Raw genomic sequence first — 22,521 nt, forward strand, 5'->3', positions numbered from 1 at the left:
TATTCTTCATCAAAATATGGTTGTATATTACTTTCACATCAACGTTAATTCTTGGGCAGGATTCTGACCCAGAGATGAAGATGACTACTGTGAGTTATTGAAAACCCTAGTATGGGCTCGTACGCTAGTTGAAACTAATATACACTTCTCCGGATAAACTTTATGTTCAGCCTCAAATTATAATGAGATGGGATATCCTGCAATGGTTTACGATGTATCAACCCAGGATGGATACATTTTAGAATTGCATAGAATTCCCTATGGAAAAAGTAAAAATTAATCATTTTGCTAAATAAATTTTGGCGCACATTTTTCTAGAAAATGCTTCATGGCCAGATGGAAAGAGACCAGTAGTTTTTATGCAACATGGAATCGAATGCTCATCATCCAACTGGGTTGTCAATTTGCCAACGGAATCCGCTGCATTCTTTTTTGCTGACGCTGGTTATGATGTATGGCTTGGAAACTTCCGTGGAAACACATACAGTATGAAACACAAGAATTTGAAACCATCTCACTCGGCATTCTGGGATTGGTCATGGGATGAAATGCAACAATATGATTTGCCAGCAATGATTGAGAAAGCTTTAGAAGTTACTGGACAAGATAGTCTATATTATATTGGACATTCACAAGGCACACTTACAATGTTCAGTAGACTTTCCGAGGATAAAGTTGGATGGGGAAATAAAATTAAAAAGTTCTTTGCACTTGCTCCAGTTGGATCTGTTAAACATATCAAAGGAGCTTTGAAATAAAAAATTTCTTGATGAATATTTTTCACCCGAGTTTGATGGATGGGTCGATGTTTTTGGTTCGGGAGAATTCCTTTTGGATTGGATTGGATTATGAAGCTTGTTTCTCAATCAGTATGCGCAGGTCTCCAGGTTGAAGCTGGAGTATGTGATGATGTGATGTTCTTGATTACGGGCCCAGAATCGAATCAACTTAATACAGTACGTTAATTCTTCTCACTTCTTTAAATTAGCATTTTCAGGCCCGTGTCCCAATTTATGTGGCACATACTCAAGCAGGAACTTCTAATCAGAATATCGTGCACTGGATTCAAATGATTCGGCATGGAGGTGCTCCGAAGTTCGACTATGGAGTGAAGGGAAACAAGAAACATTAAGGCAAACGTTCCAACATATGATTTCACTTCGGTGAACCGTCCAGTTTATTTGTAATGGGGCGATTCTGATTGGCTTGCCGACCCAACAGACATTAAAGAGTTTCTATTGACTCATCTTAACCCTTCCATTGTTTTGGTAGTTTTACTATTGCCATCATATTTTCTTGAGTAAATTTTCAGCAAAACAACAAGTTTCTCGACTACAATCATCTTGATTTCATCTGGGGACTCCGTGCACCAAAAGACATCTATAAACCAATTATTGAAATTGTGAGGAATGATGTGCTCAATGGTTCAAAAACGGTGTTTCATTAACAATTCATACACTGTTTTTTGTATTTTTAATCTTTTTTTTATGGCCAGTATTATTTTGAAATTTAAAAGTGTTTAACTACTATTAACGCCCAATAAGCTATAGCTTCAATAAAAATTGAAACTTTCGCCACGAAGTCCATCAATAAATTTTCACAAATTTGGATGTACATAGGAATGTTTAAAAGAGATCAAGCTTAACAAAAATTAAATTTAAAATTATTTCCACGAATTGCATTTATATTTAGTTTGTGTGTTAAGTTTGTATTTGTAATTTGTAGTTTGTATGTATAATATCTCGGCAATTCGGCGCCACTCTTAAACCAACTTTACCCACTTCTCAACCAACTTTGGCCACTTTTCAACTGCCATTTACAGATGTTGGCAAAGTTGGTTTAAGAGTGGCGCCGAATTGCCGAGATCACGGATTTGAATGGTCAACAAACATTTTCTCATGAAACACATGCTGATTAAGGTTTGGTACGGTTGCAGAGAAACATAGTCAAAATCATAATTTTCATGAAAAAAGTTGTGTTGTCCATTCTAATCTGTGATATTATTAGTGCATCAAAACTAAAAATGAATATATTTCGTCGAAAAATTGGAAAAAAATATTTTTCCGTTGCAGAGAAACATAATAAAAAAGCGATGAAAATAATTTTTAAAAAACCACGTGGAAATATTTCAGAAACTTTCTTTATTTCATTTTCCTGACTTACTAAAACATTGTCAGAATAATATTATGTTCAATCTGGCACACATCAATTATCATACAGGAAAGTTGTCACAGTAACTGTTGATTTGAATACATGTACCAAAAACTACGACTCCTTTCCGTGACTGCGTTTTTCGTTCTTTGTTACTCAGATAACTATTTTCTCATCAAAATGTGTTAATTTCATTTAACTTCTCCCCAAACCTTCACTATTTCTTATTTGTCTCATTTGCACCAGTCTATTTCCTGAGATCAAACTTCAAATTGTGTCAGGAAACAGGAAAAATGGGCGGGCACAGTAATAATTGTGCACAAATTAAGGACAGGAAAATCGTGATAAAAGCATGGCCGACAACGTGTTTGATAACAGAGAACTTATTCAGGTAGACTCTGGTTGAAATGAGATCCTGGAGCACGGTTATGTTGGCTGTGCTTGCCACAGCAGCCACTGTTTTCGGACATGATGCGGATCCGGAGATGAAGATGACCACGGTAAGTAGAAGGAAGGATTCAAATCTCTTATGAACCAATATTTTCTTTAAAAAATAAAATTTGCTTTTCTGAATAATTTTTTTGCACGAAATTATCCATTAGTTTTCAGCCACAAATAATCATGCGATGGGGATATCCTGCAATGATATACGATGTAACAACTGAAGATGGATACATTTTGGAATTACACAGAATTCCATATGGAAAAAGTGAGTGCCCCAGGTCATTGTGTTTTTTTTTCAAACTTCAAGTACCACAAAAAACAATTCTACACAGTTCTCTTACAGTTCTTTAAAAAACGTCTCATTTTGTATATAAGGAAAACAAAACGAAAAAAAAATTATATATGTTGTTAAGTTCACTTTTTCAGCAAATGTCACATGGCCAAATGGAAAGAAACCAGTAGTTTTCATGCAACACGGTCTTGAATGCTCATCATCCAACTGGGTTGTCAATTTGCCAACGGAGTCCGCTGCATTCCTTTTTGCTGACGCTGGTTATGATGTATGGCTTGGAAACTTCCGTGGAAACACATACAGTATGAAACACAAGAATTTGAAACCATCTCACTCGGCATTCTGGGATTGGTCATGGGATGAAATGCAACAATATGATTTGCCAGCAATGATTGAGAAAGCTTTAGAAGTTACTGGACAAGATAGTCTATATTATATTGGACATTCACAAGGCACACTTACAATGTTCAGTAGACTTTCTGAGGATAAAGTTGGATGGGGAAATAAAATTAAAAAGTTCTTTGCACTTGCTCCAGTTGGATCTGTTAAACATATCAAAGGAGCTTTGAAATTCTTTGCTGATTACTTTTCCCTTGAATTTGATGGATGGTTTGATGTATTTGGTTCTGGTGAATTCCTTCCAAACAATTGGATTATGAAGCTTGTCTCTGAATCGGTTTGCGCTGGACTTAAAGTTGAAGCTGGAGTTTGTGACGATGTGATGTTCCTCATTGCTGGGCCGGAATCCAACCAGCTTAACGCAGTAAGTTTTTTTGCAGGAAAGGTGATGAGAAATTAATTGTATTACAGACTCGTGTTCCAATTTATGTGGCACATACACCCGCAGGAACTTCTACTCAAAATATTGTTCACTGGATTCAAATGGTCCGCCACGGAGGCACTCCAAAATATGACTATGGAGAGAAGGGAAATAAGAAACATTACGGACAAGCAAATGTTCCAGCATACGACTTCACTACTGTAAACCGACCAGTCTATTTGTACTGGGGCGATTCTGATTGGCTTGCCGACCCGACCGACGTCACAGATTTCTTGCTAACGCACTTGAATCCATCAACTGTTGTGGTGAGACTCTGTAAACTCTGAATGATTTTTTTTTCAAATTGATGTATTTTCAGCAAAACAATAAGTTGATCGATTACAACCATCTCGATTTCATCTGGGGACTCCGTGCACCGAAAGACATCTATGAACCAATTATTGATATTGTGAGAAACGATGTTTTGAACGGTTCCTAAAATAGAAGATCAACCGCAAAAAAGCTTTATCCTGCCAGCATATCATAATTGTGACGTTGTTTTTTTCGGAAATTGTAAATAATAAATTATATGAAGTGATACTTTTATTTCAGATGTTTAATTATAATTATTATTTGGATAAGTAATATTCAATCCGGTTAAAAGAACATAATAATGTTCTCAAAATGTTATTTTATCAAACGCTTTGTTTGAAGTTACTGTATTCCATTAACACATAAAGTGTGTCTCTGACATTTGATGTGATCTCTGGGGGAATTCAGTTTCCTTATAAATTTTTGCTATCAAGAAATTATAGATGACGAAATTGATAAGGAGTCACACGGTTAACACATTGAAATTTCAATCAAGAACATCACGAACTTTCCATACGAAACAGATGAAAGAAAATTTTTGACTTGAATTTGGATTGAATGTGTGGGTTTATTGCGCGCGAGCTTGACGAAATGGTCCAGGACGGCATATTACAAAGTTTGTCGTTCCTGCAACAAACTGTTTAAAAAATGTTATCTCATAACTCTTTTTAGTTCATCTTCTGTATTTCCGATTACTTAATAATAATTTTTAACTTTCTTATTAGAGTGAAAAATAAGCTGTGTTGTATTTTTGTGCTGCGATTTTTCTTAGCTTCTATATGGTAGTTATAGTAGACTGCTAGTCGAGGACAAAAAAATTACGTGGTAAAGACTAAAAGTCAAACAAAATTTTTATCAAGTAATTTTTCAATATCTAAACATAAAAAAGTGCATTAATTAATTTTTGTCCAATTCTATCTGTTAAACAGTTTTCAAGTATTTTATATTGTTTTTGCTATCTGTTCACTCTCCTGAACACTACACTGTAGCCTATTTTGAAGGGAATAGTGTAGTGATCTTATCATTGTAACCACCACTTTTTGTATTTTTGTTTCAAAATGGTCGCATTTTCGTCTATTTCACTTACATTATTTAAGAAAACGTATTTCATTTAGAACATTTTTTCCATACAATTTTCAGAAAATAAGTAATAATGCCTAGCAACTGCCGCCGTTTTGAAGGAAAGGTTGCAATTGTGACTGCAGCGACTAAAGGGTGAGACAATGATTTTTGGAAAATTACTAAGTTGTTCGAAGAAATCCTTGGTAAAGTTTTTCCAGTAATTTTTTTAAACCAATTATTATTTCAAATATATCTTCGCAATTGTTTTTGTTTCATTTGAAAATCAATACATGTTTCTAAAGTGTTTATAAAAATTGTCCCTATTTTTTATAAAAGCTTTGAAATAATAAATTGAATAACTTATAGGATTGGACTTGCAATTGCTGAAAGACTACTGGATGAAGGAGCATCCGTTGTTATTGGAAGCAGAAATCAGAAGAATGTTGATGAAGCAATTGAGTATTTAAAGAACAAAGGATTGACGAAAGTTGCCGGAATTGCTGGCCATATTGCAAGCACTGATGATCAGAAGAAACTTGTTGATTTTGTGAGATATATTTATTAAAAAGAAAAATTACAATTTCAATACATTTATCTATTTTTTAGACTCTTCAAAAGTTCGGAAAAATTAATATTCTTGTGAATAACCATGGAATTAACCCAGCATTTGGTCACATTCTCGAAGTTTCGGATCAAGTTTGGGATAAGCTGTTTGAGGTAAATGTGAAGGCTGGATTCCAAATGACAAAACTTGTACATCCACATATTGCCAAAGAAGGTGGTGGAGCAATTATCTTCAACGCCTCGTATTCCGCCTATAAAAGTCCACCAGGAATTGCTGCATACGGTGTGACCAAGACTACTCTTGTTGGGTTAACAAGGGCATTGGCGATGGGATTGGCCAAGGATAATATTCGAGTTAATGGTATTGCTCCTGGAGTTATCAAAACTAAAATGAGCCAAGTGGTAAGTTTTTGTTTCAAATATTTAGTTTTTAGTAATCTAATGATATACAAATGGTGTGAATTTCAATTTAGTTTCTCCAAAATTGCTCAAAGGTTTTCTTGAGCTGTTAGCTTAAAGTTCAAAATTCATGGATATATTCTCCGCAAATCGCTCCTCCTGGAGCGCGGACGGGGCGCGACTAGATTACGGGTTCGCGCTCCAGTCACACGTTTTTTCGCGCTCCTTTCGCGCCTCGTTGGCGCTCTGATCGCGTCCCATAAAATTTCGTAAGAATTTTTCAAATTCGGAATGCGCGCGGAGCAAACGCAATTGGAGCGCGGACGTGGCGCGTAAGGAGCGCGAAAAAAAGGGTGACTGGAGCGCGAACCCGTGATCTAGTCGCGCCCCGTCCGCGCTCCATGACGAGAGATTTGCCGAGTTCTTACCAAAATATTTTCCAGCTTTGGGATGGTGGTGAAGACGCAGAGAAGGAGCTCACCGATATTCAAGAAATTGCTCTTGGAAGACTCGGAGTACCAGATGATTGTGCTGGAACTGTAGCATACTTGGCATCTGATGATTCATCATATATTACAGGAGAAATGATTATTATTGCTGGAGGTGTTCAAGCTCGTCTTTAGCTATTTAATTATCTTTTCAATAAATACATTTGCAATTTGCTTTTTAAGTTGTTTTAATTGTTTGCTCATTTTTTTTCCCCAAATTCATAACACCTTTTCACCCTTAACACCCAAATTCATAACACCTAATGATAGTTTCTATTTGCTTCCGGTCTGAATCAACCGAAAATAATAATTCGGGAGGAAATCGGAAGAAAAAGAAGGCAGATTTGACACTATTTGCTCTGACCGGCGGCGCTCCAAATCCGCCTCGCTCTGACATTTGCACTGTCTCCTGGTGGACACTGAGTCTGCTGCCATTCGTCGTCCCATTTGATGTGCCCAGATGCAACGAATTTTTCTTTGTTGGCTTGCCATCGCCACCGTTTCCCAAACTGTTTCAGCAAAGAAGTTTATGAAAATATTCGCAGATGCGGGAATTGGAATTCATTGCCCGTCAGGTATGTTTTGAATTTTTCATTCGAGAATTTCAAGTTGAACCAATTCTTTGCTCCCAAATTATTGTTTAGTATTTTGAATTCAAAAATATTTGAGAACGTTTTTTTTTAATATTCCAAGAAACTGTTAATTCTGGAAATTATAAAAATAGTTTGTCTGATCCTAGTAGGCTCGCTTATTTTATGCTCGGGTTTTCGGAGCTCGTTTTTCAATATTCATTTTTCCGTTTCTAGTTCTTTCTTATAATTCAAATAGTCCTAGAATTAATGAAAAATAATTATTCAAATACAAGCATTGGATGCCCCAATTCTTTCGATTTTCCAGGCTTTCTAGTTTCAGAAAATGGTATTAATATCTGATTTCAAAAATCCATTTTATATTTTAATTTCTGAATTTTGTTTTGAAAATCTTCATTATTTCAAGGCAACAAAGTGTATATTCACCCAATCAGTGGTGATTTACAACTGTGTACCCAACAACTAGGAGTCTACAATGAGACAAGCTGTCCTGGAGGAACAGCTTGTGAACGGTTTCCTATATTGATTCCTGGATTCCAGGTAACGTTTTATACTCTTTCCATTGCTAAGAAATCAATTAATTTATAGGACTATTGTTGCTGGTCTGAAAGCAATCCAGAATCTGAACTATCATCGGAACTTGAAATTGTGAAACCTCCAATGTCAAAACGAAAACCGGGAGTTACAGTTGCACCAATTGATGAGGAGGACAATGAAAAAATATTTCCAATTGATGAAGAAGAGGAAGAAGATTTGAAAATTGAAGAGAAAAAATCAGTGAGAAAGCTATCAAGTGATGAAGACGAAGAAGAAGAAATTGAATGGGAATTTGAAACAACGACTGTGAAACCAAGAAAAACTAAAAGTAGAAAAGTACCAATTATTACTACCACAGAGCCACCCATGTTGATTACAACCACTATTAAGTTAGTTTAACATACAAATATTTTTATCATCTCAAAATTTTCAGATCTGCACCATCTCGACGCCCTCAATGTAATGATCCAGATAAAACAGTTCTAATTGATTATGGAAATCGCTTGAGAGACTGCTATTTTACGGTGAGCCAAAAAAATTTACACGGTAGAAAACTTCCACATACCGTAACTTTAAACTGATCTGCTTTGGTTTTATGTAGGTCCAATTATTATTTTTAAAGTTGACTAGAAATATTTTTTAAAAATACTGAACATTTTGAAAGTGAGTAGAGCGAGGGGGTCTAAACAAAAACCAAAATTTAAAAAAGTTTCCTTCAGCAATGTCTCCGTGGTTTCAAATGCGAGTTCAATCGAGAAATTCGTCGTTTCATTTGTTGTGGAAATGAAATTGATGTGCCACCAGCAGGATTGCCACGTATTCCAGAACCATCTCCTGTTATTAAATCCCGCCCGTTTCGTCCTAATCGTCCGTTTGGGAGACTAAATGATGGTGAAGAGGATGAAGGAAATACTGACGGAGAAAACCGTGGTCCCAGAAATCCAATAGTTCCGTTTAATCAAGCCGGCCCATTTCAAGGTCCAATAGTTTCACCCAAAGTTGAGTCAATGATTGAAAATAGTCTTGGATCGACATCGATGCCAAATCCTAACAGAAAAAGTAAATACGACGAAGATGATGATTATGAAGATGGTGATGGAAATGGATGCAATGGAAATGGATGTTCATATGGAAGAAGAGGTGGAGGAAATCAAAACTCTGGAGGTGGATGTGAAATGAATTGTAGAAGAAATGGTGGAGGGAATAACGATGGATGTGGATGCAATAGAAGAGGAGGAAATAATAATGGAAACAGAGGTGGAAACAGTCAAGAATGTGGAAATGGTGGTTGTCCATGGAATGGGAATAACAACAACAACAATAACAATGGAAACCGTCCTAGAAGACCTCGGCCAGATACAGATTACGAAGAAAATGAAAATGGATGTGAAGCAGATCTTGGTGGATCAAATGGTGGAGGAAATGGACCAGTACCTCCAATCCCAGAGCCGAAACCTTTGTGCAAGGGACTGAAGTTTAAGAAAACTGCAAATGGGGGAGGAGGAAACAATAATAACAACAATAACAATAATAATAGGAATAATGGACCACCGCCTAGAAATAATGGTAACAATAATGGAAATGGACGACCGATGAAACCACCTTCATCGTCTGGATCTGGATCGAATCGAAGAAGTGGTCCACCACCACCACCGCCGCCGCCAAGATCATCGGGTGCCAATGGCAATAGAAACGGAGGTGGAGGAAATCGACGAAATAATAACAAGAATTCATCTAATAGTAATAATAACAATAACTTCAATGGAAATGGAAATGGAGACGGAAGTTATAATAACAATAATGACAACTGTGATTTTGAAAATCGATGTGGAGGGCAAGGAGGATTTGAGAATGGAAATGAGAATCAGAGATTTAGTAGTCGGAAACGTACGTGTTTCTAGTTTTTATGCTTTGAGACTAATCAGTTAAATTAATATTTTGAGGTGTGAGCCACATTTTTTTAAAAGTTTTAAAATAATTATAGTTTTTTTTTTCAAATTGCTCTTTCGAAGTTGTTTTATTCAAACAATCAAACAAAATATAGGAACATTTTGTTTTATTCTCAAAAACTATTTTCAAAGTTGCCAAACCTTAGCTGATACTATTTTCTGAGCATGGAATCTTTTTTTATAAAAAGTAGTTTGTTCAATAAATTTCTGTAAAAAAATAAGTGTTTTCACAAATTTTAAAGTTGAAAAAATGTTTCCCTGACTTTTATTTTAGGAGAATCATCTAAAACCATAGCTAGATGTTGAAAAATAATCATATGCTATAGATGTCAACATTACAGTCTAGTCTAATTTTCATGCGCCTTCTCATAATAGGTGTAATTCAGACAAGTGCTTGCCTTTTCTCCGCAATCTGCATTTTTTACACATTCATCAAAATGTTTGTATTCTTGACAAATGCAGACGCATAAATCATCTTTCTCAAAATCTAACCACTTTCCCTAAATCTCTGATGTTTTCCTTATTACAGAGCCTCCTCCGAAACCATCCGCTAATAACAATAATGGAGACAGAAAGTTACCACGTTCCGTTCCATACATACCTCCTCAATCCCCACCCAGTGAGTGTTGGTCCAATTAACACTATTATTTTTTAACATTCAGATTTACAGCCTTCAACGATTGCCCTAAAGGAGCTGAGTATCTAGATGGATTCAATGCTCCAAAATGTCTACCTCCAGCAATTGATTCATGTCCAATGAGTCATAACAAGTAAGAAAACTTTTAAAAATTAAATACTAGACCAATTTCCAAATTCAGAAAAATTTTCTAGAAGTTGAGCAAAGCGTTGAATATAAAACCAATGTTTTCCGAAAATAATTTAATTTCAGATGCCGTTATTCATCTCGGTTCGGACATCATCTCTGCTGTAATTCCCAGTAATTTATTTTTATTGTAAAATCAACGAAAGTCACATCTAACATTCCGACAAATCAGAGTTCTATGTAAATTTATTTTTTTTCACTTGTTCCTCATTCACTTTTTTACTTGATCAGAATATTGTCGTCTTAATCAAAGTGTTCTTTTTATCCACTTTCTTCTAAATAAAACAGTTTATCTAATTGCATTGTGTGTTTCAAATTGTTCCTTTCCTCACCATTCAAACGCATTAGATGAATCCATTAGAGGATTGGAGAATCAACCCTTTCGTGAGAACACCTTCATTCGTTAATCCTTCTATTCTTTATTTTTGATGCTTCTATTTTGATTTTGATCCAGTTAACCTCAGATGAATTTTTCACGCTGGGAGGAAATCGTTAGAAATATGATCGATATTTTCCATGTTTGTCATTGCTAGACTGATTTGTTATTTTTAGCAAAAACCAAATTCTTGGCTCAATCTAGTTTTAGTCTTAGTCTCCAAAATAGAGGGCTTATAAGCGCAATACTTATTCGGTTTTTACTGCAATTTTTACCTGCTATTGGTTTGGTCGGAAATTTTCAATGGTTGTTTGGTGTTGATTCAAAAAACGGTTGGGCTCGTCGCTGGTTTTGAGCTATAACATTCCCGTGATGGATATTTCTGGATTTTTTCGGTTTATTTTTAATGTTTAGGTTTGATTCTGAAAATCCTCTGAAAACCAACAAAACCAGTGAGCCCCATTCAAGCAGGGGGAAAACTTGAAATCGAGAAAATATGTTACACAGCAGAGAGGGATGCCTGATCACCAATGTCTGATACAATTCATATCCTCTTATGAATAGTGTAACGGTTTTATCTTGACTAGAATTTTATAATATATAATAACAATGGTTTGTCAAGAGGTCTACTAGAAAGTTCACCAGCTTCTTTCGCTATTTATTTTCTTATTTTCGTATTTTCTCGAGGATTTCCTCCAAGAATCGTAGAACCGATTCTCCTCTCTTTATTGAGGTCATCTCGCCGTCTATGTCGTTTTGATTTGTCTACTATCTCACTTCTTCTTGAAAGCATCTCAGTTCTCGACACCCGACACATTTTTCCTCCTTTTTGGATATATTCGCAACGTTGATTCTTCCTCAAGCTTTTACTAACTTTCCTTCCGACTTTCCCTCTATCAACGCCCTGTATCAACTATCCCTTTTTATTATTTTTGCCATTGACCGTGAGAGGACAAGATTGGCAAGCTACGGTTGCCAACCGCAGTCTCCATATCTACATACACCGTCCCCCAATACTTCTTTCCCTCTATCCGTCTCTATTCCATTTTTTCTCAAAAACCGCTTCGAAGCCTTTTTGTGATGGTAGTGAGGAGAGATGTATAAGCCGTGCCTTGCCTCATCCCTCGTTTCACTTTCCACTCACACTTCACCCAACCACTTTCTTACCACAGTCTTTTTTTGCCACTTTTCAACTTCACCTTCTTCAACTTTTGTTTCTTAATTACAGGCAATGAACTTACTACAGGTCCTGTTATCTTCTTTTTTACTTGCAGTAGAATCTCAAGTGAGCCGAATTTTTTTCAAAATTCTTTGTAAATCGAACATAGTTCTAGGTTGCTCCAATTGTGCATCCTGCCTTATTAGAAGGCCCACAAAACGAAGTAGTGCCATCATTAATCTTCCCTTCAAATCGAGTTGGCTCCAAAAACCGGCTAAGGTCACGAGTCTTTCGAGATGCTTCTTCACAAGGTATATTGTTTGCCCACACATGAACTTGATCTCTTCTGATCATCTATTCCCATTTGTGTTCTAATAAGATGAAACAATTATCATAAGTGCTGAATATACTTGATGGTCGCAATGAATCACCAAAACAAGCTGTGTTAATGTAAAAGTGCTTACTTTCTCTCAATGTTTTTCACAGTATCCATAAATTCTTCGTCAGAAGTACGGTACACATGAAACAGTGACTATGTGGATTTCTGCGAAACGCCAGTTAAATGTGGAGTAACGGGGTTTTTATTTTGTTATTGGCTTCAACAAACCGAATTTTATTGTGACTTCTTTAAAATTTATTCTTGAAAATGGCATTAATGTGGCTGAAATCTTCAATTTTTCAATTTGACCCAGTCATTTATCTTCTTGTTTTAGTGTTAATTTAGGTCAATTTTGAGCTGACAGGTGCGCAGCTACCATACTGATCATATTGATACTGAATAAGGGCAACGGATAAGTGGGTAGTATTGAACGTCTTAGCTACGTAGAATTATACGTTTTTGAAATTGCAATAAAACTGTTTCTCACAGTTTTACGAAGTTTGATTAAAACATCAGTCTTTGAAGCCATTTTCAAACCAAAAATTTCGCAGCTCCGTCGTGACATTTAGAGTGGTAAACGAACACTAGATAATTTAAGACTACATAATGATTTTTTTTTGAAACACACAATCAACAGAAGAAATTATGTCTAAATCAGATAATTAATTTTCGTTTTCAGGCTACAAAGGTCTCGTAGACAGCCCACGACTGTTCAGGGCATCTGGTCGTTTCCATAAACGAGTTCAATCAGCAACCACCCATGATATTCAGAATGTCCCGTTACCACAAGGTATTCTTATTCATTCAATATAATTATAATCCAAAAAAATCAGAAACTCTACAAATTGTGTCATACAAGTACGATGCGGAAAAGCATGACGAGAAGAAAATGTCCGACAACGACGTTATAACAAATGAAGAAGCTGAAGATGTTTGTGAACTTTTCAATTTCCGTTTAAATAGTTTCGTATTAAGTTGAAATTTCAGCATGCACGTGGAATTGAGAGAACAACAATGTCGATTAAACCAAGAGAAGGTGAAATCACTGAACCAATGACAACAACCACTCAAATGCCAGAACACAATTCTATCAATGTGAGTTTTCAGTGTACTTCCAAAAAAAAGACGACCGCAAAAAAGGGAGTAAAGTAAGTAAGTGAAAAAAGGTACCGTTAAGACAGTCAATTCGCAAAAAAAAATGTGAAAGCTTTAAATTCGAATAGTTGGTTCGTGAATATCTGAAACTCCTATTCATACCAAAACAATCTAAAATCAAAAAATCTACATCCGAAAATCTAAACAAAAATCAAGAAAACTTCATAAATACGAAGAATTTCTGCCTAAAATTCCTTTACGAGGGAAGTAGATAAACTTAATGTCTGACTTCGGCATGACATAGTATTTTTTCGATAAAAGAGTGATAATATGATGCCTCCAAACAAAAAATTTAGCTGCCTCGCTCCAGGTTCAGCAAAGTTATGACGTTTTGAAAGTGTCGAAAAAAATTTCTTGACCAAACCCTAGCAAAAAACTTTCAAATTAAAAAAAAACAATTTTTTTTTCAAAAAATTGATAAAAACTGTTTTAACTTATACAAAAATGTGAAAAACATATATCATACATGTTTTTTCTCACCACGGACAAAAAACCACATTGCTTGATCTACATATCTTGAGCAAAATTCCAAAAAATACATTTTCTTGTAGATAAATTTGTGGGTTTTTTGAGAGTTATGAGCTAAAATTTGAATGGCATACGTTTTTCACTGTTTTGAATCATTTACAAACATGTCTTCCTCTTTACAATTTTTTTTTTTTTGAAAATTTTGAAATTTTGTAAAAAGGTTTTTTAGTCACTTTCATTCAAAACGTCATAACTTTGCTCCGGGGCAGCTAAATTTTTTGGAGGGATCATTAGTATCACTCTTTTATCGAAAAAATACTATGTCATGCCGAAGTCAGACATTAAGTTTATCTACTTCCCTTGTTAGGTACGAGTTTCAGAAATTTGCAACAGTAAAATTATGTTGAATTCAGTCTTTAATACTTTTTGATTCAGTATTTTCATGTATTCTTCAAATGCTCGATAATAGTTAGGTATCTATCCAATTGTAAAAACTTCCAGGAAATCAGAGAAAATAGTATTCAACCAGTTCGTCCAAAAACATTTTTCCAAACGGTAACAGCTAATGGATCAAATGCTCCACCAAATCAGAATGCTCAGGTTATCCGAATTCCTTAGAGCTAATTTTAATAAATTAATTTTAGCTACCTCTTCAACCTCAACCTCCATTGGTATTCACTCCACAACCACCAATTGCTCCTCCAACATTTACAATGCCATCATTAGTTCCACAGACTATTCAACAGCTTCCATCATCACTTCCTCAACAAGGTATTACAAGACAACAGCCACCGCCAGCATTTCCACAGGCTTCTCAAATGGGCTTGAACCCCGTTGGAATGCCCCATCAACCATCGAATCCACTTGTTGCTTCGAACTTCAACCAACCACAGCAACCAGTAACACTCACACCTCTGGGAACTAACCCAACGCCAACTGTAAGTAATCGAAAGAAAATTTTAAATTTTAAATGTTTGTTCTCTTTGGCAAAAAACTGCAAAGTGTTTATGGAAATTTTGAAACAGCCATTTTCGAGTATAAATTTAGAAAATTAGGAACCAGCAACAACGTTTATCTTTTTTTTTCATAGATTGGAGGGCTCCAGCAACCAAATTCCTTAAATTCCGGCGGTTTACCTCAACAGCAGCAATCAGCTCTTTCACCTAACCATAATGAAGAGAAACATGACACTCCTGAGCAACTTGGATGTGGCTGGGATTGGCTTACAAATTCTTGTAAAGATGTATTCGCTCTTAACTGGTGTGGAAAATGTCATGATTTCGGAAATATTTTCCTTCATGACTGTAAGTGTATTGCTCCATTAATTCCACTTCCAACAACTGTTCGTCCATCTCAACCACCACCTCCGCATCCTGTACAGCAAAGACATCCATTGTTCTTTTGGCTTATTTAAATATTGACAAACTCCCCGAAATTAATTATCTGATATTCGACTCGATCTCCTTTGGTTTTGTAATTCTCTCTTCGCATGTTTTATAGTTTGAAACTCAAGAACTTTTTGAAAAAATCAAAATAAAATGTATTTATTTAATATATTAAGTTAATGAAATTTTATAAATTTCACATTAAACAATCAGAATATCATAAAATTGAAAAATCAATTTGATGTTTCCACTTCCTTAAAATTGTTTGTCTTATCCTTACTATACAAATGCCAACGCTCCAAATCTTCCATTAAGTGCTCAGCTTTCTCCGTGAGAATTTCTCGGTACTCCTCTACACTTTCAGTATCATTTGAATATGATAATTTAACCTGTAAATAGTTATTATTTTTAATAACAAAAACTTAAAATTTACCTGGGCGATAGGACCGTACATGGGCATCATGACAAGACCGCCAGACACAAAGTAACAACGATAAGACTCTTTCAACTGAAAAATAACAGGATTGTTTATTTGTAGGTTGTTTAAAGTTTCACCTGCTCAAGTGAGTACGGTGGCTTATCATCTCCAAGAGCTTCAAGGAAATATTCATAGAACTGTTCAAGTAGTCTCTCCCAGTGAGCTTGTCTATCAGCTCCAGAAAGTGTGGAAAGGAACACTCGAACGAGATCTTCAGCTGGATTTCCCATGTGAATGAGCTGAGAAAAATAGATGAAACGAAAAAATTTTTAATTTTATCAATTATTTCAATAAAAAAACTCCGATTTCTAATAATTCAAAGCGTTCGTTCTTAATAGTTTAAAATCACGTTTTCCTTGTTTTTCTGCTCACTACAGAGCCCATTTTTGTAGTTTGAGCATACTTTCAGTGATCATTTTCTTACCTGATAGTCAATAACTTTGCTGACTGAAAATTTTCCGTCATTTTCTTCCTTCCACAAAATATTGGCTGCCCACAGGTCACCATGTACCAGGACGTCTCGTTCAATACCTAAAAAATCAACTTTTTCTTATCAGTTCAAGATTGATCAACACAATTTATAAGGCAACACTCTAGCGCTTGAATTCCGGGACTCGTTGAACTCACCAACATATTTATTGAGATTACAAGAAAGTTCAAAGTTGACAACTTCCAGACCAAATGCTTCAACAGTATTTGTCTTCTCTGTCAGGCGTTCAGGGTTAATTTCACGTGTCTGCTCATAAATATTCTTCATTCCTTCTTCATTCATCATAGCTCCCATCATTTGTTTGAAATCAAATCCAGAAATACTATTTATTTCATCTTCCGTTAAATGAAGACTTCCAGCTTGAAGGGTTGCTAATGATCTCAATACCTGAAAATGTATATTTTTAATAACCCAGAAATGTTAATTTTGATTTTACTGGATGCAGTTCGTATGGCTTTGCATTACAATAAAGATGTCGAATTGTGACGTCACTAACGAACTCCATTCCTAATATTCCCTTTGTCTTGTTTTCAGCGTCAAATTTCTTGTAAAAGTAGATCTTCGGGCTCAGCATCGTCTCATTTTTATTCCATTTTTCAGTGATTTTGTAAAGATTCACTTCACGATTGTGCAGTTGCTGAGCTTCATTTTCAAAAATTGCCCACAGTGCAGCTTCTTGTTCTGCTGGAAACGCTCCGGGACTCTTTCCCTTCATTTTCTCAACAAGGCCATGAACATGGAGGCATGATGTGATTTTCAGGATGAACTTCTCAGGGAGATGCTCATCAGGAACAGTCCATTCTGGTTCGACAAGGATCACGCGACTCATGAATCCCTTAAATATGAGTATATAAAGACGACGACTAATTTATACAAGCAATAAAAATAAAATGTGATTTAAAAAATACAAACTAAAACGACTTAATAACACTAGTAGCATCACGGATACTCGATTTAATTATATTAGAATTTCTACTTTGAAAACTAAAAAACAAACACTTTGGATTAATTCTACTTTACAAGACAGAGAGTGCCGAGCGTTTTAATAAGACATTGTAAGGTTACATAAAATTCTTGAATAACTTACATTTCCATCTCCGACGACAGTATACTTGGTATTCTTCCCAAGTCTTGCCTCGGTGTTCATCTGTTCTCCAATAACATCCTGAACATCATCCAATTGAACATGAGTCTGGAATAAACCATCTCCGTTGTCAAGAATCGTTGATTTCTTCTCAGCCTCTGTCATCGTTTCTTCACTCCAATCAAAACTGAATCTGAAAGCGACAAATGGCTGTCAACTTTATATTATAGAGCACGGTGTGGTCTCTGCCGCTTTCCTTATCGACACACAAAAAAATCACAGTGGGTTTTATGTCGCAATTGTGAGAGAATTAGTGGTAAAAAGAGGTCGTCTGTTATAGTTCAATCACGTGTGTTTATGTAGAGTTTAGTTTTCTAAAAATTTATACTAATCACCAGTTTTGTTGTCAAATTGTGTAGTTAAGAAGGGTATAAAGGATTAGTTTTCCTGAAATATACATTTTTCTCTACGGATGGATGACAAAAAAAAAATCAAAAAACCACAATACCCTGACACTGTACCACTTTATGATCCTCATCCTTCCTGTTCTCTGGCCAAACATTGTTATGAACCAAAAACTAGAACATCGAAAGATTATTACGTTTGAACAAAAAAGGAAGTTATTGTTTTTGCTACAATCCTCTGCGTGTTCGATTTTGTTTGAACTCACTAAATCAGGTATTTCTAGGTAAGCATTTATATCAATCTCATACATATTAAATCATAAATTAATTAGTCACAGAATCTTTTTCTTGGCGTCCTGTCAAATTTCTGCTGTAAAAATGCCAATGCTCCATATCTTCAAGAAGTTTTTCAGCTTTTTCAGTCAAGATTTCACGATATTCCTCGACATGTTCGGTATCCTTTGAGTATGATAGTTTTGTCTGAAAAATGATTCTTGTAAAAAACTTCAAGTTGTTTTTTTCAATTGTACCTGCGCAATTGGTCCGTACAGTGGCAACATTACAAGACTTCCGGTTACAAAGTACAAACGATAAGATTCTTTAAGCTGAAATCAAAAATATGTTAAGCGGCTATTAGTTAGGTTGATTCTTACCTGATCAAGAGTGTACGGAATCTCATTATCTTCAAGGGCTTCAAGGAAATATTCGTAGAATTGCTCAAGAAGCTTTTCCCAATGAGCTTGTCGATCTGCTCCGGAGAGTGTACAGAGGAAAACTCGAACCAAGTCCTCAGCTGGGTTTCCCATGTGAATAATCTGATGATAATATTTTTCTAGTTGACTTTCTTCGAAATATCTCAAAGTCTCACCTGATAATCAATAACCTTGCTTGCGGAAAACTTTCCATCGTTTTCATTCCATAAAATATTGGCTGCCCAAAGATCACCATGTACCAAAACATCCTTATGAATTCCTAAGTAAAGTTTACCATCAGAATATCATTCTCATTTTACCCACCGACGACTTTATTTAGGTTACCAGCAAATTCAAAATTGACAACTTCCATTCCAAACGCTTCAACAATGTCGGTTTTCTCTTTGAGACGTTCCGGATTAATATCTCTTGTTTGTTTATAATTCCCTTTTAGACCATCGTCGTTGAACATCGTACCCATCATTTGTTTGAAATCAAATCCAGAAATACTTTGAAGTTCCTCATCACTCAAGTGAAGGCTCTCGGCTTGGAGTTGTGCAACTGCCTTTAGAACCTTAGAATAAAACAAAAGATACAGTTTAGATAATTGAAAACTCACTGGATGCAACTCATACGGCTTTAAATTACAGTACAGATGTCTGATCGTCACATCATCGACATATTCCATTCCCAAAAATCCTTTGAGCTTGTTCTCAGAATCAAACTTCTTCGAGAAAAATATTTTCGCGTTGAGAAGCTCCTCCGGCTTATTCCACTTCTCAGCTAGCACGTAAAAGTTAACTTCTCGATTATGAAGATGTTGAGCCTCATTTTCAAACATTGCCCACAACTCTTCTTCATTTTCATTTATGCTCTGGTTAGACTCTTTCATTTTATCAACAATTCCATGTACATGTAAGGATGAGCAGATTTTCAAAATAAATTTCTTTGGGAGATGATTTTCCGTAATGGTCCATTCCGGTTCGACAAGAACTACTCGACTCATGAATCCCTGAAATCTCAGTGTTTATATCATTCAAAAATTTAGACTTACATTTCCGTCTCCAACAACAGTATATTTGGTATTTTCTCCGAGTCTTGACTCAGTGTTCATCTGTTCTCCAATAGCTTCTTGAACATCTTTCACATAAACGTGTGTTTGAAATAAACCTTCTCCATTATCGAGAATCGTTAATTTTTCTGCAGTCATTTCTTAACGACGAGAGTAAAAAGAGTATGGTTCTTTAAATCAAATGATTAGCATTTTATATCGATGAACCTCCTGTGGTTTCTGTCTGAAATTCTTCTTATCGTGAATGAACACAGTGTAGATTTTATGCACATGAAACAATAATTCCAAAGCACAAATGATATCAGACAAATCAAGCTCGGAAATTTTGTGTCAGGAGGTCAATTGTTTCGTATTTTATAGTTAAAACCAGCCACCGACATAACATCTTGCGTATGTCTTATAACTTGCATTTCAAAAGAACGTTTTTGTGATTTCTTGACAAATTATTGTATTATTTATCAAATTTGAGGTTTGTTCCATATCAATGAATTTTCGCATCAAAAAAGCTGCAGTGTTTGATTTTTAATTTTCTCTAAGCCGTGGTTTAAAAATTAAAGTCAATGAGTTACTTTATTAAGAAGTTGCTTCACAATTCAAAAGTTTCGAGAAATTTCATAATTTTATCGGTATTCTTATCATAAAGTCAACTTTTCCGCCGTTTCTAAATCCTTTGTCACATCTTTACTGTACAAGTGCCATCGCTTTAAGTCTTCCATGAGACGTTCAGCTTTTTCAGTGAGAACCTCACGATACTCCTCCACGTTCTCATTATCAGTCGAATACGAAAGTTTAGCCTGTAATTAATTAACTATTAGAGAATACTTGTACGTATTGACTACCTGAGCAACAGGGCCAAACAGTGGCATCACAAAAAGACCACCACCAACAAAATATAACCGATATGACTCTTTTAACTGGAAGTAAATTAATCAGTATTGATAAAGGAAACTAGTATTATTACCTGATCGAGTGTGTAAGGAGCCTCATTACCTTCAAGCGCCTCCAAGAAATACTCGTAGAATTGTTCTAAAAGTTTCTCCCAGTGAGCCTGTCTGTCAGCACCAGAGAGCGTGGAAAGAAACACACGAACAAGATCTTCTGCTGGATTTCCCATGTGGATGAGCTAAAACGATTATAAAAAAATGTTTTTCATAATTTATTAATTTATTACCTGATAATCAATAACTTTGCTGGCTACACAGTTTCCATCATTCTCTTTCCACAAAATATTGGCTGCCCATAAATCTCCATGAACCAGAACATTTTTTTGAATGCCTAAAATTTCCAAATTATATTTACAAACAAGGAAATAATTGTTTAATTATTTAAGTTATGATTTGATTGATTCTCATAAATTAAAAACCAGAACTCACCAGCGTACTTGTTCACATGACATGAAATCTCAAAGTTGACGATATCCATTCCTAATGCTTCGACTGCATCTGTAGGTTTTGTCAGACGTTCCGGATTAATTTGACGTGCTCGAGTGTACATTTGCTTCATTCCTTCTTCACTCATCATTCTTCCAACCATTGATTTAAAATCATATCCAGAAATACTATTGATTTCATCTTCCGTTAAATGAAGACTTCCCGCTTGAAGTGTTGCCAATGATTGTAAAATCTGAATGCTGTGCTTAATTTATGGTTTAAATCATTCAAACTAACTGGATGCAACTCGTGTGGTTTTGCATTACAATAGAGATGCCTAACAACAGCATCATCCACATACTCCATTCCCAAAACTCCCTGAGTCTTGTTTTCACAGTCGAATTTCTTGTAGAAATAAATCTTTGGACTCAACAGCGCGTCATTCTTGTTCCATTTCTCAGTTATCCTATAGAGATTGACTTCTCGATTGTGCACATTCTGAGCTTCTCTTTCGAACATGGCCCATAATTCAGCTTCTTGTTGTTCAGTGAATGCATCTGGGTTTTTCTCTTTCATCTGTGAAACAAGGTGGTGAACATTGATACAAGATGTCAGTTTTAATATGATTTTTTCTGGAAGGTTCTCGTTAGGAATAGTCCAATCTGCTTCCACAAGTACCACACGACTCATGAATCCCTAAAATTAAATATTTAGCAAAAGAAGAACAGCTACAACAAATAAGAACATACATTTCCATCTCCCACCACTGTTAATTTGGTCTTCTCTCCAAGCTTTGAATCAGTATTCATCTGTTCTTTAATTAGAATTTGAATATCTTCCAACTTGACATGAGTTTCAAACAATCCATCTCCATTATCGATGATTGAAGGTTTCTTTTCGCTCATAGTTTTTTGTTTCAGTTTGAATCAAAAAATAAGACTGAATCAGTATCATGCAACAAATGGCTATCAATTTAATACCGGCGAGCAGCCTATCGTTTTTTTCACTACACAAAATAGTCAGAAAATATCAAATTGAGACTAGTGTTGTAAATTGAGATAGAATTTAAAAAAATATATTCAAATTATTTAAATAGATCGTCTAGAAAGCATTATAATTTTGCATTGGTAATTTTTGTTTATATAGAATCACCTCAATCAAGTGAAAATGGGAGTGTTCCATTGTTTTTCTTTACTTACTTAGTGACGCAATTTCATAGATTACGCACGATTGATCGTCAACACAAACCACATTATGTGAAATTACAAAAAGTTGTGCAATACTAGAGTTTACTTTTTTCCGTTATTTTATATTTTTCCCTTGATTTTCAATGCATTGCTATGAACTTTGGTACAGTTTATTAAAATAGTTGTTTTTCTAAATTTATTGAATATTGGACCCCTATAATGTGCAATAAAGTTTTCGGGGAAGTTAACTAAATTTTATCTGAGTTAGATGTGGATTTACAAAACATTATTATTTTTTTTCTATTTCTAAAAACAACGCTATTTGGTCAAATAAGTTTTCTATCTTTTGTGTAACTAATTGATATTTGGATATTTGAGGCGAATTATTTGA

At 35.3% G+C, this 22,521-nt stretch overlaps 7 protein-coding genes, 5 non-coding genes and 1 pseudogene across 14 annotated transcripts; 6 read left to right on the forward strand and 7 right to left on the reverse strand.

Annotated features, from left to right (window-relative positions):
• Position 1: 1 nt before the first annotated feature.
• Positions 2-1,454, forward strand: F54F3.2 (annotated as a pseudogene). The gene is made up of 5 exons: positions 2-89; positions 171-269; positions 319-956; positions 998-1,268; positions 1,313-1,454. Coding segments are annotated over exons 1-5 (1,238 nt in total).
• On the reverse strand, positions 135-265 carry F54F3.6. The gene has a single exon (NR_069825.1). It is a non-coding gene; the product is annotated as an Unclassified non-coding RNA F54F3.6 (non-coding RNA).
• F54F3.5 lies at positions 743-1,324 on the reverse strand. The gene has a single exon (NR_069826.1). It is a non-coding gene; the product is annotated as an Unclassified non-coding RNA F54F3.5 (non-coding RNA).
• Positions 1,455-2,537: 1,083 nt separating the features above from the next.
• On the forward strand, positions 2,538-4,244 carry lipl-1 (Lipase lipl-1). The gene is made up of 5 exons (NM_073828.5): positions 2,538-2,651; positions 2,761-2,860; positions 3,022-3,650; positions 3,698-3,973; positions 4,027-4,244. The coding sequence occupies exons 1-5, from the start codon at positions 2,559-2,561 to the stop codon at positions 4,144-4,146; spliced, it is 1,218 nt and encodes a 405-aa protein (NP_506229.1). The 5' UTR covers positions 2,538-2,558; the 3' UTR covers positions 4,147-4,244.
• Positions 4,245-5,159: 915 nt separating this feature from the next.
• Positions 5,160-6,708, forward strand: dhrs-4 (Dehydrogenase/reductase SDR family member 4). The gene is made up of 4 exons (NM_073829.6): positions 5,160-5,234; positions 5,448-5,628; positions 5,688-6,047; positions 6,488-6,708. Exons 1-4 carry the CDS (start codon positions 5,173-5,175, stop codon positions 6,665-6,667), a joined length of 783 nt encoding a protein of 260 aa, NP_506230.1. The 5' UTR covers positions 5,160-5,172; the 3' UTR covers positions 6,668-6,708.
• Positions 6,709-6,790: 82 nt separating this feature from the next.
• T16G1.15 lies at positions 6,791-6,930 on the reverse strand. The gene has a single exon (NR_069827.1). It is a non-coding gene; the product is annotated as an Unclassified non-coding RNA T16G1.15 (non-coding RNA).
• A 49-nt stretch (positions 6,931-6,979) lies between these two features.
• On the forward strand, positions 6,980-10,729 carry pqn-67 (Clip domain-containing protein). The gene is made up of 8 exons (NM_073830.4): positions 6,980-7,107; positions 7,529-7,662; positions 7,711-8,048; positions 8,093-8,183; positions 8,379-9,546; positions 10,138-10,227; positions 10,279-10,378; positions 10,498-10,729. The coding sequence occupies exons 1-8, from the start codon at positions 6,993-6,995 to the stop codon at positions 10,547-10,549; spliced, it is 2,088 nt and encodes a 695-aa protein (NP_506231.1). The 5' UTR covers positions 6,980-6,992; the 3' UTR covers positions 10,550-10,729.
• Positions 10,730-11,709: 980 nt separating this feature from the next.
• On the reverse strand, positions 11,710-12,012 carry T16G1.17. The gene has a single exon (NR_069828.1). It is a non-coding gene; the product is annotated as an Unclassified non-coding RNA T16G1.17 (non-coding RNA).
• Positions 11,785-12,000, forward strand: T16G1.14. The gene has a single exon (NR_069829.1). It is a non-coding gene; the product is annotated as an Unclassified non-coding RNA T16G1.14 (non-coding RNA).
• A 21-nt stretch (positions 12,013-12,033) lies between the features above and the next one.
• On the forward strand, positions 12,034-15,552 carry T16G1.2 (Conserved secreted protein; the record flags this gene model as incomplete). Of its 2 annotated transcripts, NM_001269539.3 has the most annotated exons (8): positions 12,034-12,092; positions 12,142-12,277; positions 13,025-13,135; positions 13,179-13,276; positions 13,333-13,440; positions 14,470-14,568; positions 14,613-14,906; positions 15,059-15,552. In NM_001269539.3, 8 exons carry the CDS (start codon positions 12,039-12,041, stop codon positions 15,380-15,382), a joined length of 1,224 nt encoding a protein of 407 aa, NP_001256468.1. The 2 variants fall into 2 exon arrangements, with proteins under 2 accessions (NP_001256468.1, NP_001256469.1); NM_001269540.1 differs by lacking the exons at positions 14,613-14,906; positions 15,059-15,552 and having other exon boundaries at positions 12,039-12,092; positions 13,333-13,493; positions 14,470-14,527.
• Positions 15,493-17,664, reverse strand: T16G1.7 (CHK kinase-like domain-containing protein). Its single transcript, NM_073832.6, has 7 exons — positions 17,409-17,664; positions 16,758-17,156; positions 16,459-16,708; positions 16,256-16,362; positions 15,909-16,070; positions 15,787-15,861; positions 15,493-15,742 (listed from the first exon to the last, which is right to left on the reverse strand). Exons 1-7 carry the CDS (start codon positions 17,568-17,570, stop codon positions 15,587-15,589), a joined length of 1,311 nt encoding a protein of 436 aa, NP_506233.1. The 5' UTR covers positions 17,571-17,664; the 3' UTR covers positions 15,493-15,586.
• Positions 17,665-18,089: 425 nt separating this feature from the next.
• T16G1.6 (CHK kinase-like domain-containing protein) lies at positions 18,090-19,726 on the reverse strand. The gene is made up of 7 exons (NM_073833.7): positions 19,556-19,726; positions 19,121-19,513; positions 18,826-19,075; positions 18,678-18,781; positions 18,463-18,624; positions 18,340-18,414; positions 18,090-18,289 (listed from the first exon to the last, which is right to left on the reverse strand). Exons 1-7 carry the CDS (start codon positions 19,709-19,711, stop codon positions 18,134-18,136), a joined length of 1,296 nt encoding a protein of 431 aa, NP_506234.2. The 5' UTR covers positions 19,712-19,726; the 3' UTR covers positions 18,090-18,133.
• Positions 19,727-20,125: 399 nt separating this feature from the next.
• T16G1.5 (CHK kinase-like domain-containing protein) lies at positions 20,126-22,104 on the reverse strand. Its single transcript, NM_073834.5, has 7 exons — positions 21,693-22,104; positions 21,241-21,639; positions 20,947-21,196; positions 20,745-20,848; positions 20,535-20,696; positions 20,413-20,487; positions 20,126-20,367 (listed from the first exon to the last, which is right to left on the reverse strand). Exons 1-7 carry the CDS (start codon positions 21,846-21,848, stop codon positions 20,209-20,211), a joined length of 1,305 nt encoding a protein of 434 aa, NP_506235.1. The 5' UTR covers positions 21,849-22,104; the 3' UTR covers positions 20,126-20,208.
• Positions 22,105-22,521: the final 417 nt, after the last annotated feature.

Source organism: Caenorhabditis elegans, chromosome V, assembly GCF_000002985.6.
Source record: "Caenorhabditis elegans chromosome V".
Taxonomy (NCBI): Eukaryota; Metazoa; Nematoda; class Chromadorea; order Rhabditida; family Rhabditidae; genus Caenorhabditis; species Caenorhabditis elegans.

Coding starts and splice junctions, on each gene's coding strand:
- T16G1.7 (NM_073832.6), bottom strand. CDS start 17,570: ATGACAGAGGCTGAGAAGAAATCAACGATTCTTGACAACGGAGATGGT. Junction 16,709..16,757: donor AGCCATACGAACTGCATCCA/GTAAAATCAAAA, acceptor ATACATTTTCAG/GTATTGAGATCATTAGCAAC. Junction 16,071..16,255: donor GCAAAGTTATTGACTATCAG/GTAAGAAAATGA, acceptor TATTTTTCTCAG/CTCATTCACATGGGAAATCC.
- lipl-1 (NM_073828.5), top strand. CDS start 2,559: ATGAGATCCTGGAGCACGGTTATGTTGGCTGTGCTTGCCACAGCAGCC. Junction 2,652..2,760: donor CGGAGATGAAGATGACCACG/GTAAGTAGAAGG, acceptor ATTAGTTTTCAG/CCACAAATAATCATGCGATG. Junction 2,861..3,021: donor CAGAATTCCATATGGAAAAA/GTGAGTGCCCCA, acceptor TCACTTTTTCAG/CAAATGTCACATGGCCAAAT.
- pqn-67 (NM_073830.4), top strand. CDS start 6,993: ATGCAACGAATTTTTCTTTGTTGGCTTGCCATCGCCACCGTTTCCCAA. Junction 7,108..7,528: donor TGGAATTCATTGCCCGTCAG/GTATGTTTTGAA, acceptor CATTATTTCAAG/GCAACAAAGTGTATATTCAC. Junction 10,379..10,497: donor TGTCCAATGAGTCATAACAA/GTAAGAAAACTT, acceptor ATTTAATTTCAG/ATGCCGTTATTCATCTCGGT.
- T16G1.6 (NM_073833.7), bottom strand. CDS start 19,711: ATGACTGCAGAAAAATTAACGATTCTCGATAATGGAGAAGGTTTATTT. Junction 19,514..19,555: donor CTGTTGTTGGAGACGGAAAT/GTAAGTCTAAAT, acceptor CTGAGATTTCAG/GGATTCATGAGTCGAGTAGT. Junction 19,076..19,120: donor AGCCGTATGAGTTGCATCCA/GTGAGTTTTCAA, acceptor TTTTATTCTAAG/GTTCTAAAGGCAGTTGCACA.
- dhrs-4 (NM_073829.6), top strand. CDS start 5,173: ATGCCTAGCAACTGCCGCCGTTTTGAAGGAAAGGTTGCAATTGTGACT. Junction 5,629..5,687: donor AGAAGAAACTTGTTGATTTT/GTGAGATATATT, acceptor TCTATTTTTTAG/ACTCTTCAAAAGTTCGGAAA. Junction 6,048..6,487: donor AAACTAAAATGAGCCAAGTG/GTAAGTTTTTGT, acceptor AATATTTTCCAG/CTTTGGGATGGTGGTGAAGA.
- T16G1.5 (NM_073834.5), bottom strand. CDS start 21,848: ATGAGCGAAAAGAAACCTTCAATCATCGATAATGGAGATGGATTGTTT. Junction 21,197..21,240: donor AACCACACGAGTTGCATCCA/GTTAGTTTGAAT, acceptor CACAGCATTCAG/ATTTTACAATCATTGGCAAC. Junction 20,849..20,946: donor TCATGTGAACAAGTACGCTG/GTGAGTTCTGGT, acceptor TGGAAATTTTAG/GCATTCAAAAAAATGTTCTG.